General features: G+C 48.1%; 1 protein-coding gene across 2 annotated transcripts in view; it reads left to right on the forward strand.

Moving 5' to 3' along the window:
• Window positions 1-13,718, forward strand: part of Lama3 (laminin subunit alpha 3) — a 235,124-nt gene that overhangs the window by 14,378 nt on the left and 207,028 nt on the right. For both annotated transcript variants that reach the window (XR_005496046.2, NM_001393748.1), the window contains exon 2: window positions 10,627-10,779. Coding sequence is in view for 1 of the 2 variants with exons in the window: in NM_001393748.1 (NP_001380677.1) it covers window positions 10,627-10,779 (153 nt within the window). In the remaining variant the exon portion in view is untranslated. The remainder of the gene's footprint in view (window positions 1-10,626; window positions 10,780-13,718) is intronic.

Raw genomic sequence — 13,718 nt, forward strand, 5'->3', positions numbered from 1 at the left:
TGACCCCTTAATCACCATAGCCATTTATTGAAATCTATGAAGGAGCCTTGCTGGACATGTGCATCCTACCCAAAAGGATTCTGGAGCACAGAGAAGTTAAGCCACATGTCTAAGAGCACACAACAAGTATGCGGTAAAGCCAAGGTTCAAACCCCAGTGACTAAGGGTGGAGAGTCTGCGAGTTGCCCACTGTGCTGTGCACCACTGTGCCGGTGATCATGCTTTCCTTGGTGCTCAGCTGAGCTTTGCACCCTCCAGCTGATTCCACAGCACCTCGGAGCCGCTTCTATTCAAATCTCCTTCTATGCTAGCTCCAGGTTCCCCGAGGGTGGGACTGTTTCTTCCTGCTTCCAACAGTCTTTCTTGTGGCAGCTTGTCTTAGGTGCAGTGGTCAAAAGGCAATGCCAGCCTACAAGTTTCCTGCCAGAACAGCACCAAGTTTCAACAAGCTCTGTGTGTGTGTGTGTGTGTGTGTGTGTGTGTGTGTGTGTGTGTGTTTGGAAGGCAGATGTTTCGTGAACTTTCCCTGGAGGGCACCAATGACAGACTAAATGACTCCTCCCCAGTCTAGTTTGATGAGCGAGTGGGTTTGCTGGGTCCGCTTGTAGAGCACGGGTGTGGCCCCTAAGCAAACACCCCACTGCAGTCTCATCCTAGCAGAGGTGATGACTTCCTCACACTGCAGAAATGGACCCCTCCATCCGTTAGCCTTCCACCTCAGTGTGGCTCCGAGGCCGCACGCAGAAGGGAGCAGTAGGAACCTGAGATGAGGGAACACCGCCAGGCCTTCTGGATTCTCACACCCCCTCTCTGGAAGATGGTGATGTTGCTGGTGTGGCCTTGGTGTTGGGCTTCAAAGCAGAGAGAGGCTCCTGATACATCAGTGGAGATGGATGTCTAGGGCTGGGTTTCTGGAAGCTGGAGGAGGCACAGAAGGAATCTCTCCCTACAGGTTCAGGGGCAACACAGCTCTGTAACATCTTGAGTGTGTTCCGTTGCTGTTCTAAGCCAGCCTGTGAGTGCTTTCTATATAGCTACTGCAGCTTCAAACCACGCCTGTGGTATTTTTTTGACTGGGAAGCAAGGCTTTTGCCTTTAGGGGAGAGTGGAAGATGGGGACAGGGTGCTAAAGAGGCCCCGGGGGTGGAACGAAGGCCACTATTTTTGTTTGTTTGTTTTTAGATGTTTGTAATCAGACTACTACAGATGTGCTTCTTACACAGAGCGAGGAAGGATCGTGGCTGAATAGATGCTAAGTATCATCCATATTAGGAGTCTTTCTCATAGATGAGGTGCTCGCCAGACTGGCCTACTTGGACTAGTTTGGACTAGTTCACAAAAGCAGCTGTGCACCAGCCTAGGCCTCTGTCTGGAGATTGTCTGGCTGAAGCACCTCACACACACCTCACACACACCTCACACACACCTCACACACACCTCACATACCTCACACACACCTCATACACCCCCCACCCCACACACACCCCACACACACCCCCCACACACCCACACACACCCCCCACACACCCACACACACCTCACCCACACCCCACACACACCCACACACACCTCACACCCACCCCCCCACACCCCCCCACACCCCACACACACCTCACACACACCCCACACACACCCCACACACACCCCACACACACCCACACACCCCTCACATACCTCACACACACCTCATACACACCTCACACACACCTCACACACACCTCACACACACCTCACACACACCTCACATACCTCACACACACCTCACACACACCTCACACACACCTCATACACCTCACACACCTCACACACACCTCACACACACCTCATACACCCCCCACCCCACACACACCCCACACACACCCCCACACACCCACACATACCTCACACCCACCCCCCACACCCTACACACACCCCACACATACCTCACACCCACCCCACACACACCCCTCACACACCTCACACATACCTCACACACACCTCACACACACCTCACACACACCTCACACACACCCTTCACACACACCCCCACACACCTCACACACCCCTCACACACCTCACACACACACCCCACACCCCCCCACACCCCCCCCACACACCTCACACACACCTCACACACACCTCACACACACCTCACACACCCCTCACACACACCCCTCACACACCCCTCACACACACCCCTCACACACACCTCACACACACCTCACACACACCTCACACACCCCTCACACACACCTCTGTGAAGACTTCCTTTGTGCAGGATTAAACGAGTTTGCTGAGGCTGCCAAAAGGAGTCCACAGACCCGAACCTGAAACAATGCAATTTGGTTTTCCATGGCTCTGGAGGCTGGGAGTGTTGTTGGGGTGAGTTCCTCAGGCCTCACTCTCTGGCTGTGATGTTTGGGACCCAATGTGGGCGACAAATGTCTGAGGTGAGTCGCCCCCCTCTTTAGGTTTTGTTGTTGCTGCCGATTTTTTGCCAAACCGACTTCTTAGTTTCTGTTCCTACTTTCTTCTGCTTCCCCCGTGGGCCATAAGAAGCCTTTTGGGAGCGTCTTTGCCAGTGGGCAACTCCTCCTGCCTCCTGACCTTGGCCTGGTGCTACTCCATGGAGGAGCATTGGAATTACAGGCACCAGAACCCTCTTTCTGTTTTAGCCTCTTGCCCACATAGTCATGGGATTTAGATAGTCACAATGGTTAGCTTCATTGTCCTGACTGAGCACCTTAACACCTGAAGGTGGACAAGAGCTGATGATGTCTTTTGAGGTGACGCCTGTACCACAAAGATCGGTACTATCTGGCGGTAATGCTCATGGATGCATTTATATGCACTATTCATTTGCTTCCATATTTAATAAATATTTATCGACAACTTCTGAGAACCAGACGTGTGGGATGACCATAAAGGTCAGGTAAGACATTGCAGAAGAAGGCAGAGATGGCCGCTGGACTAACATACTCTGGGGAGATGGTAACCAGTGAGTGAACAGAATTACCGCAGGTCATCGCTGAGCTGAGGGCAGAGGAATCCACTTAAAGGCCGATGGCAGAAACCCAGGGCACAAAGGGGAGTCAGGCGTGAGGTGAGGGAGTAAGTTCTAGGTAAAGGGGCAGCAGAGGCCTTGCAGTGGGAATGCATTCTACTTTTCCCAGGAACTCGGGATGGGATGTATTTTGAACATTATCCCGAGTGAGACTTGTGTAAGTTCTCCAAGACTTCCCAACGCTTCATCTGGCTTTGTGTGCGTTTGTATTGTTCCTGGTCTTTGGAAGGATTTGATGAATGTTGAACCTGAAGCAGGATGAGTGGGAGCATTGAGGGACTGGAGACAATGGGAACGTAAATCAAAAAGGAGTATTTTATAAGATTGGAGTAGAAACTGGAGGTGGAGCAGGGAGGAGTCTGACTGTCCCCAAGGCCAAGGGTTGGAGGTCCAGCCCAGCAAGTAGCCTACCAGGCAGATCCAGTCGAGGCTTCCAGCCGAGCGATAACAAAGAAGGACCCAGGTTTGGGGCAGCAAGTGCACAGGCCCAGGAAACCTTTTTTGAATAAAAAAAGAACTAAACAGAAAAGGTGTGTTGTAACCAGGAAATAACCAACTGTGTTTTTGTTTGTTTCTCTTTCCATTCTGATTTGGCCTTAATAAGTAAGGAAAATGTCTTAGTTTTGAGCTTCCATTACCGTGAAGAGATCACCAAGACCGTGGCAACTCTTATAAAGAAAACCATTTAATTGGGGCTGGCTTACAGTTCAGAGGGTCAGTCCATTAGCATCACGGAGGGAAGCATGACAGCATGCAGGCAGGTGTGGTGATGGAGAAACTGAGAGTTCTACATCTGGATCCTTAAGCAGAAGGAAGAGAATGAGACGCTGGGCCTGACTTGAGTATCTGAAACCTCAAAGCCCACCTCCAGTGACATACTTCCCCTAACAAGGCCACACCTTGTTACGCTCTATGAGCCCGTGGGAGCCATTTAAACCACAACAGGAAGTTAGCACCTGAGAGGTCATGGGGACCAGGGAGATCTGGGGTGAGTGTGAGAGGCACTTCCTGGCCAGAGCAGCCAGTAGAGAGGAGAGGAGAGGAGAGGAGAAAAGAGGAGAGGAGGGAAAGGAGGGGAGGGGGAGGGGAGGGGAGGGGAGGAAAGGAGAGGCCTCTGGGGAGGCCCAAGAGGTGGGACAGGAAGGTTTGCACAGTGGCAGAAAAAGCAGGTCCAAAGTAGTTAGACCGTACACTCTAATAGGTGACCTTAGCAACTGGACATCTGTAAGATCTAGTCCATCCCAAATGGAAACTATCACTAAACTACAAATTAACATGTACTGGCAGTGCATGTCACTTAACTTATTAATTATGTCAATGGAGAACGAATGCTTGCCTTGTGTCAGGTACCCAATGACCTCAGGGCATTTACAATCCAAGAATTATCATAATTCTTAGAAATCTAAGTGGTTAGTGATTGAATAGGTCACAGATATGTAAGAGAGTGCAACATATGTACTCCTTACGAGGGGAAATCTCCCTGAAAGGAGTCTGATGTTGCATTCAGTGTGTTTCTTGGAGAAAGAATAGCATGTGTAAAGGCCCTGGGGCAGCAGTAGCTTCTAAGCCAATGAAGAAATAGCAAGTGAGTCACCGCTGGAGAGAGGGGCGAGGGAGGTACAGGTGTTTATGTAAAGGTTGTGAACCGGCCATAGAGATGGGATTCGGCATGTGGAACACAGATGGCTTCTCCATAGCTGTAGGAGGGAAGACAGGCATAGTGGGCTCAGCACAGCAGCAGGGAGGTTATGGATTAGGACCAGAGCAAGTTAAATGGGTTCATGCACTGGGAAGAGAGAGAGCATGGGGAAGCAGGGAGGGTGTATGCTGCAAAAACTCCAAGGAGGCTGAGAGGGAGGACGGGCAGAGCATCTCGGCATAGACCCCTAAGGACACTCAGTCAGGAAATCTAATGCCAGTTAGCTGGTGCCTCATCCCAAATATATGCCCCCCCCCCATGGCAGACTGCGAGGTATCAACCCCAGACATCCTGTATCCTGTTGTCTTCTCTTTTCCCCCCTTCTCCCAGCCTGAGCCAACCCTTCCTCGTTTGGCTCCCCGACTTGAACAGACGGTTCCTTCTCTTTGTATCTCGACTACTCAGTGACTGTCTCTACTTTCCACTTTTATCTAGGAATGCAAACTATGTCCACATAAAGCGCAAGTCCACCTGGCTTATAGATGCTTCCTACTGCCTTACCATTACCAATGCAGTGGCTCTGTGACCACGGCTGTCAGATGTCCCTAGTGTACCTGTGCATCAGTCATGTTACTTCTGTGCTTTTCAGACTCATTAGCAGAAAAATGATTGGCGGCGCATTTGAACAATTCTGGTCTTTGCTCTCACCTGAGATGTTGGTTCTGTAAGGCCCATGCAGGACGCTTGAGTCTGCATTTTCAATGAGCACTCAGTTGGTTCCCATGGTGGTGTGCTCATATACCTAGCAAGTGCTTCGTGTACAGAACCACATCTAACTCTGATAAGCACAGCACAAGATTGGCAGGACTAACACGCTTAAATAAAAGGGAAGCAAAACTTATAGGGGCTAAGCAAGCCCGTTAACGTGCCACAGTATTGCGAGGGTCTGGATGTGAACCCCCACCTGCTGTGGTTAGATCTAAAATCCCTCTGAAGGCATGAGATAGAGGTTTGCTGCCAGCCGATGGATTCTAGGGAGATGAGTAGGTCATGGTGCGCTATACAGAGGTAATGTTCCTGGTTTAGGACTCTGCTGACACTGACGGACAGGTTCTTAGGGTTGTGCTCTTAGGAACAGATTGTACTAGTTGCTTTTCTTGGTGCAGTTACAAAATACCAAACAAACAAACAAACAAACGAACAAACAAAGTCTGGAGAGGGTGAAGGAGGGTTTACTTTTGCTTTAGTTTGAGGGTACAACATCATGGTGAGGAGAGAAAGCATGGTGGCAAACATGAAGTGCAGAGAGATGAGTGCTGGCCCTCAGCTTGCTTTCTCTTTTTTAATCCAGTCTAAGAGCCTGGCTCATGGAACAGTTAGAGAATATGATTTCCTGAGAAGACGAGACACAACTGTCTGTTCACCTCAGACAGGAACTGATAACAGACCAAGCAGTCATATTCCTAAAGTTTATGGTAATGAACCAATGAGTTTGCTGGAGTTGTAAGAGTATGGGTAAGGAAGGAGTCACTTACATGACCAGGGAAGCTGTGTCACTGAAGGCCCACTCTAGCACAGGTGACAATCCATGTGAACTACAAACACCACCCCAATAACAGTCTGCAACTCCATCGCAGACACACCCAGAGTCTTGTTGCCTAGGAGACAGAACCAGTCAAGTTGTCAATCACATTCATAAGGATTCATCTCGTTCCCAGCCATTTCTCTCTCCCTGCCATGCCTCTTGGCTTCCTGGTTACCAAGAGGTGATCAGCTTGCACTCTTGCATTCACATGCTCCACTCCTCCTCGTCTCAGGCCCAAAGAGTTGGGACCAGGTGACCATGGACTAAGACCACCAAAATGGCGAGCGACGATGATTTTTCTCTGGTATTTTGTCACAGCTATAAGAAAGCTCGCTGACATACCTGTTTTACTCCAAAATAAAGACCTCTGAAATGACCTAGAAGAAGCCACGCCTCCACCTTGCCTGGAATTGGGACTACATGCACAAAGCTTTTGAATTATATTTTTGCATGTACTTGTTTATTTTTTTTAAAGTTTTCCTTAAGTATTTAGAACCAACTGTGAGTCCCTTGTTTTCACTGTTATTCAAATCTCTATATCCAGGAGCCTGGCATAGCTGGGAGGTAATATCCCAGCCCCGGGTGCTGTGTGTGAATCGTGCAGAGCCACAGTATCATGTACTCTCTCCACACTATGCAAACATTCAGGAAAATGAGCCTAAGTGCTTGCCTTAACAATCGTAACCACTCCTGTGTGCTCTGGTGCCTCTCAAAGGGAACAGGGTCTTTGCAGAGGGGGCAGTGCTAGACTTGGAATCGTCTCACTGCAAAATATTCTCCACTTATCTTAGGTTTGGGCCCTAGAGACACTGGAGCTTCCAGAGTCTTGGAGAATGATGGGTTGGAGTAGAGCCCTGGCAGTGTGTGTGCACGGCACGTGACGGGCTGTTGATGGATGAGTGTGGTTACATGTTCTTCTTGCCAGGCTTTCTGTGCCTGATATGAGGGTGAACGTGTAAATGCTGCCAGGCAGGTCTCCTCTCTGTGCACATCTGGTGGTGGCAGGTACTTGGAAAACAGCTTAATTGCTCTTCAGCACCGCCCCACATTCCATCCAGCTCGGAGACAGACTTCTTTGATGGAGCTGCAGATGGTTCAGTCAGGGAAGGAGTGCACAGTCTTGGACTGTGTGCGACATCTCCAGAGCTCTGTGCAGACCCTGTTCCCAGCATGTCCAGGCTGTGTGGCTTCAGGGAAGGCCCTGCAACTCTTGTTCCCTTCGTTTTCCCACATTCGGGGTTCATGTGCTTTGTTACAAACCCTGGAGTGCTGTGGATACCAAGCCAGTATGTTGTGGCTCTGTGCTTCAAGTCTCACACATGTTCGTGTCATCTTGCTTCTAGTGTTGTCTAGGGAAGTGTGGTGATCAAATGACTTCTCCGGTCTCTCAGCAACTTCTTTCAAAGGCAGATCTAACCATTAGTCTTATCTCTCTGATCTTACTCCAGCTTCCAATGGTTTAGATTTTTGGGCAATTTAAATAAATTGAGCAAAGGAATCAAACAAACAAAAAACAAAAAACAAAAACAAAAAAACACCCAAAGTTCTGTTGGGGGTACTGCTGGAATCAGGATCATTAGTGGTTGTTTCATGAATTCATTGTAGAGCATGACCTACCAGAGGCTATTTAGCCTCAGACAACCACCGAGAGTGTTGGGCACTAGCAGAAACTGGATTGCCATCCTGAGGAGGGAGACGCCACTGCTGAAGCAGCATTTCGTGACTGTGGGTTTATCTCCCGTGGGCCTCCTAGGCCGAAGCATTGTACTACATGGCTACTTATCTGAACAGTCCTTCTCCTTTCCTTTAAAACAGGGATTAATTATATTGTATTTATGTGTGTGGCTCTCCCCACACTGTGTGTACGATAGTTTAATAGCACAGTCAACATGCATGAACTTGCTACCAAAACCAAAGGTAGAGCCTAAACAGTAACCCATGTGGCAGCATGGGCCCCCATTTCCACATCTCCCATCTCCAGGAAACCACCATCCTGAGTTCTTTACTATTACTCGTTTCCCTCATTTCCTTCTTTCTGTTTTGTTCTCCTTCTTGAGTCAGGGTCTCATTGGGCAGCCCAGGGTGGCCTCAAACTCACGATGCTTGTGCCACAGCCTCCGGAGCCCCGGATTACAGGCCTGGGTCCCCATTCCCAGTGGCTTATTGGAAAAAGCGTTTTGTTACATCCGTACATATCCCCCTAAGAATGTTGTATTTCGATATGCAGACGTCTCGTTGGACATGTCCGTTTCGTGGTTTATACAGCCACCCATGATGTGACCACACCACTCTTGAATGTCCTGCTTCCCTGTATCCGAGCAGTTAGGTTAGTCTCAGGAGTTTGCTCGTGTGAACAGGCTACAGTGCAGATCCTGGCATGCGATGCCATGGGATACGAGCAAGCTGTTCCTCCCGAGTTATGAGCTCAGGGGCTGCACTGCCTGCTCTGTTCTAAGTGTGAACTTACTGTAGTAGCGATACCAAAGCAGCTGCCCAAGGCTTGATCCAGTTCACACCCTTACTCACTCCTCACACGCTCAGTAACTCACACTCTCAGGATACCCTTTAGTGCTTATTGTCACCACGTTTTAAGGCTGGGTAGGCTGAGTGTGTGTGACGTACTGTTGCTTGCAGCCTGCTAGAACTGCTACTGGTGTTGACCTATTACCAAGCATTTCTTCTGGGAGAGTCCTGTTCCCATTTCTGCCCCTTTTCCTGTTGAACTATTTGCACTTCTTTTGATGCTGTGGAAGGGTTTGGTATATGTTTGGAAATTCAGGGATATTCTGTTTCCTGTTCAATTACTAATCCTGATGACGACGACGATGATGATGATGTGATGATGATGATGATGATGATGACGATGATGATGATGATGTGATGATGACGATGATGATGATGATGTGATGATGATGATGATGACGATGATGATGATGATATATGATGATATGATGATATGATGATGGTGATGATGGTGGTGGCGGTGGTGATGGTGATGATGATAATACTCCAAAATGTGGAGGCTTAAATCGACAGTAGAAATTCTTCCCCATGAGGAGGGACTTTACTGCTCAGGTCTGGCAGCCTGAGTTTGATTCCTGGAATCTACATAAAGGTAGAGAAAACCAATTGCCTAGGGTTGTTCTGTGGCCTGCGCATGCACGCGCACCGTATATGTGTAGTCTGAAGTGACAGGCTGCAGAGCAAGCCACACACAATCTCTAGCCTCATATCCCCAAGGCGAGTTCTAGAAATGTATTTAATATTAGAAGATAAACATCTAAACACATGACTCAGCACACAGGACGGTGCAGCTGTAAGCCACCAAAGACCCCTGTTGTACACAAGGACATCTGGTGACACACCAGGGCTGAGTTTACCTTGAGAGTCATTGAAAATGGCAGAATCACCACCCATTGGCTGCAGCGTACCTCTGAAGAGGTGGTGAGTGCAGTTTTGCTCCCTTCCCCTCTCCTCCTTCATGCTACTTAGACTCCAGGATAACTTCCTTTGTGAGTCTATGCGGTCCATCCCTGGTGGGGAACCATAGACCTTTGACCAAGTTAACATATTATCCAAACACAGGGAAGACCAACAGGGTTGGTCTTTTGTGTTGAAAAGAATGAAGGAGAACAAAACCAGAATCAAAACAATCAGCCTGTCAAGTTAGGGGTTGGCCACTGGAACACCAGGCGCCCCCTGGGAAACAGACTACAGATTGCCGACTGCTGTAACTGCTTCTCGCTGCCGCCCTCCAGCCAGCCCTGCCCTCCCGTTGATCTATGGTGTCTTATCTCAGTACTTCAGTCAGTGTAGACGGACTGGCCCTCATTTTTGCCTCAGGTTGGTGGTTCTATTTGGAACACTCTCTTGTTTGAAGCTAAAGACTGTTTACAAGAGACCACTCTCACAGCAGCGCAAGTGTCGTCTTTTCCACTGTGGACTGTGTGCTCAGCCTTAGGCTGCGACAGCATTCTGTATTCTGCAGAGGCACCTGTTGTATGCTATGGCTTTCTCCGTGTTCATTTGTGCATGTGTGTCTCTACTGGGATCATGGGAGAGAATGGACTACGAAGACTTCAGTGAGTGTGTGAAGGAGAAAATATCCTTGCATCCCCGATTTGGAAGGTTCTTTGTAAAGAGTTGTGTAGGTTGAGGAAATCAGACATAAAAGAAAACAGTAACCTGACTACAAACAGCGGACCTGGCTTCAGACTAAGTGGAGAGTGGCTTCTGTGACGGCATTGCCAGGCAGGAGTGCAACAGCCATCTCTAACTAACACAGGGTGGCCTGCTTGGGCTGTTTCTTCTGCTAAAACATTCCTTGAAAAGATTTAGAAGACCTTTTCTTCTCACCAGGGCCAGTTCTGCGACTACTGTAATTCTGAGGATTCCAGGAAGGCACATCCGGCCATCCACGCGATTGATGGGTCTGAACGGTGGTGGCAGAGCCCGCCTCTCTCCTCCGGCACACAGTACAACAAAGTCAACCTCACCTTGGATCTGGGTCAGGTGAGTGCTGCTTTTGGTTGGACCGACGGTATTGGTTTGGATCTCTGTTTCCATGACTTCTGACAGTCAAACACAAACTTTAGTTTAATCCATTCATTGTTTTCAGTCCACGACGTAGATTTGCTCCCTGTAAGGCCCAGGCCAGCATAAGTCACAGGCAGATCCTCAGCCTTGTCTTGGCTCAGTTGGTTAAGTACTTGCTGCACAAATGTGAGGACTTGAGTTTAGTCCCCTAGAATCTACATTAAGAAGCCAGGAATGGTGGCTGTAATCCCAGTGCTGTGGAGGTAAAAGCAGAGAATCCCTGGGGTTTTCTGGCCAGCCTGCCTGCTCAGCCAGCTCCAGATCCAGCGAGAGATATGGTCTCAAAATATAAGATAGAGAGTGATTAAGGAACAGCTCCAGTGTTGACCTCTGACCTCCACACACAAGAGCACATATGCGTGTACACACCCTCACCCATATACCTACATGCAAACACATACATGAACCCTCACAAATCTATAATTGTGAATAGTGGCATTGTAAGAATGTTCTTTATTGTTATTTTAATTGTGGCATAATGCAAATATAAGATGTATTGTGCTCGCCATCTGAGGTGTGTTGTTCAGTGGCATTTGATAGATTGTTGTGCAAACACCATCACCACCTTCCAGAGTCTTCATCTCCACACCTATTCCCTTGTCTCCCTCACTCTGGGCGTCCACTGTGCTATTTTCTGGGACCAATGTCTGTAGAGATGTCATGTAAGTGAATCATATAATATTTGCCTTTTTATGGCTAACTTATGACCATTAACCTAAGTTTGTACTATATGTCAATATTTCCCCCTCTCCCAGGCCAAATGGATAGAATTCCGTGTATTTTTATCCACCTTTGTGTGTTTCTATTGATGGACACTTGGCTCACTTCCAGCTTTGAGCTATTGTGAATAGGGCTGTCAAACATATGGGTGTGGTAATTATATTTTTGTTGCATTCATTTTCCTGGAAATCCTGATTCATGGGATATTGAATACCATAATTTGGGGCCTTATTTGGCCAACTGGTCACAGGGAGGCAAGCTTAGGTCTATTCTTCTGTGTAAGCTATGAAGGCCCTAAGATGGCTGCCTTTGCTACATACATATGGTCAATCTCCTGGCCCCTGAGAAAGGCGACATCATGACTATTATAGATGTGACTCCATTGGATGACAAACAGTGATTTCTATGAATGCATTTATGGTCCTATAAAGCTGCTAGATTCAAATGGGGAGGTTTTCTCTGATGAGAGGAGTTTCCAATGGGACTGCCCCTTCTGAGAGAAGACATTTGACTATGAGAGACTTTCCTACTAGCCAGGAAGGCGAAAGCTGTCCGGTTGTGAACTTGCCTGGAGACAGCCAGGGGCAAGGATTTGAAAGTAGGCTCTGGAAGCTGAGGGCAGCCTCCAGCCAACAACCCTCAAAGAGCTGAGCCAGCCAACAGCTTGATTGCACTTTCCATCTTGAGCAGAGAACTTGGCCCAGCCATGCTGACTCCTAAGTGGTAGTTTGATAATAAACGTGTTATTTCAAGGCATTAAACTTAAGGTACTTTGTTATGCCCAAGAAGAAAATGAATACAGCCTTTTCTACAGTTTAGTTTAGTTGTTTTTCAAGACAGAGTTTCTCTGTGCAATAGTCCTGGCTGTCCTGAAACTTGCTTTGTAGACCAGGCTGGCCTTAAACTCACAGAAATCCACCTGCCTCTGCCTGTGGAGTGCCACCATGCCTGACTTATTCTACCTTTTAAAGAGGGGGAGCTCATACTATTCCTTTAACACGTATTTATTGCACTCCAGTAGGCACTGGGGATATATCACTAAATAATACACAGTAAGTTCAGGTAGTGTGCTTGGAGCTGAAATGAGTAGCAGAGGCCTGAAAGAGCAGAGCAGATTAAGGGCTTTGTGAGGTTCAGAGACAGCTGGACTGTAGTTGGCAGCCTTTCTTTGGTTCAGAACAGAGTTTATTGAGAATGCGTGGCAGGAGCAGAGCCTTGAAGCATGTGAAGGACTTTGTCATGTGTGTAGTTGTCTGTCACCCAGACAAAAGGAACAGCGCTACACAGCCGATAAACTTGTGTGAGAACCTGGAGCTGCATGGAGGGAGACTGAACCAGGAGGAGGTGGCAGTGGGGCCAGAGGTCAGGGAAGAGCAAACATGCCCAAGCCTTAGCAATGGCTTTGGCTGGAAAGCGAGACCAGGATCAGATACGTACCTTAAAGTCACTTTGGAGAGCTCTGTAGAGTTTGTAAAAGGAGCTGGATGGGAGAGAGTTACCGTAACCCATGAGAAAGATGCTGTTAGTCGCCATGGTGGTGAGCGATTGGACACTAGCTATGCTTAGATGACAGAGCCGCCATGATTTCACTGTGGGCTGCAAGTAGAATTAGCTAGAGGATTCGGGGATGATGTCTTAGGATTATGAGCACCACTGTTGACTCGGATGTCAACTGGAAGACTGCATGCTGTTTGGAATGCTGTCTCGGCGAGGAGTAGACATTGAATATGGATTCATTTAGTTTTGGCCCCTACCCCGCAGCTGCTGTTGGTTTGTGCTTTTCATCAGCTCTGGATATATTTTATTTTTTTTTTATTTTTTATACATTATTTTTCTTAGCTCTGGATAGTTCAAGCCATTGTTTCATTGAGCAGTTCTCAGCATGTTTCCTTCTGGAATTCTGATAACTAATGTTAGCTTTAAAAAGGTGTGTGTGTGTGTGTGTGTGTGTGTGTGTGTGTGTGTGTGTGTGTGTGTGTGTTGGTGTGTTTACCACATATATGCTTGTGTCTGCAGAGATCAGACCCCCTCCCACTCAGGAGCTGGAGTTACAGGTTGTTATGAGCCACAGGACATGTGTGCTAGGAACTAAACTTGGGTCCCCTGGAAGAGCAGAGAGCAGTTCTAACCACCGA

The sequence above is a fragment of the Rattus norvegicus genome, chromosome 18 (genome assembly GCF_036323735.1).
Source record: "Rattus norvegicus strain BN/NHsdMcwi chromosome 18, GRCr8, whole genome shotgun sequence".
Taxonomy (NCBI): domain Eukaryota; kingdom Metazoa; phylum Chordata; class Mammalia; order Rodentia; family Muridae; genus Rattus; species Rattus norvegicus.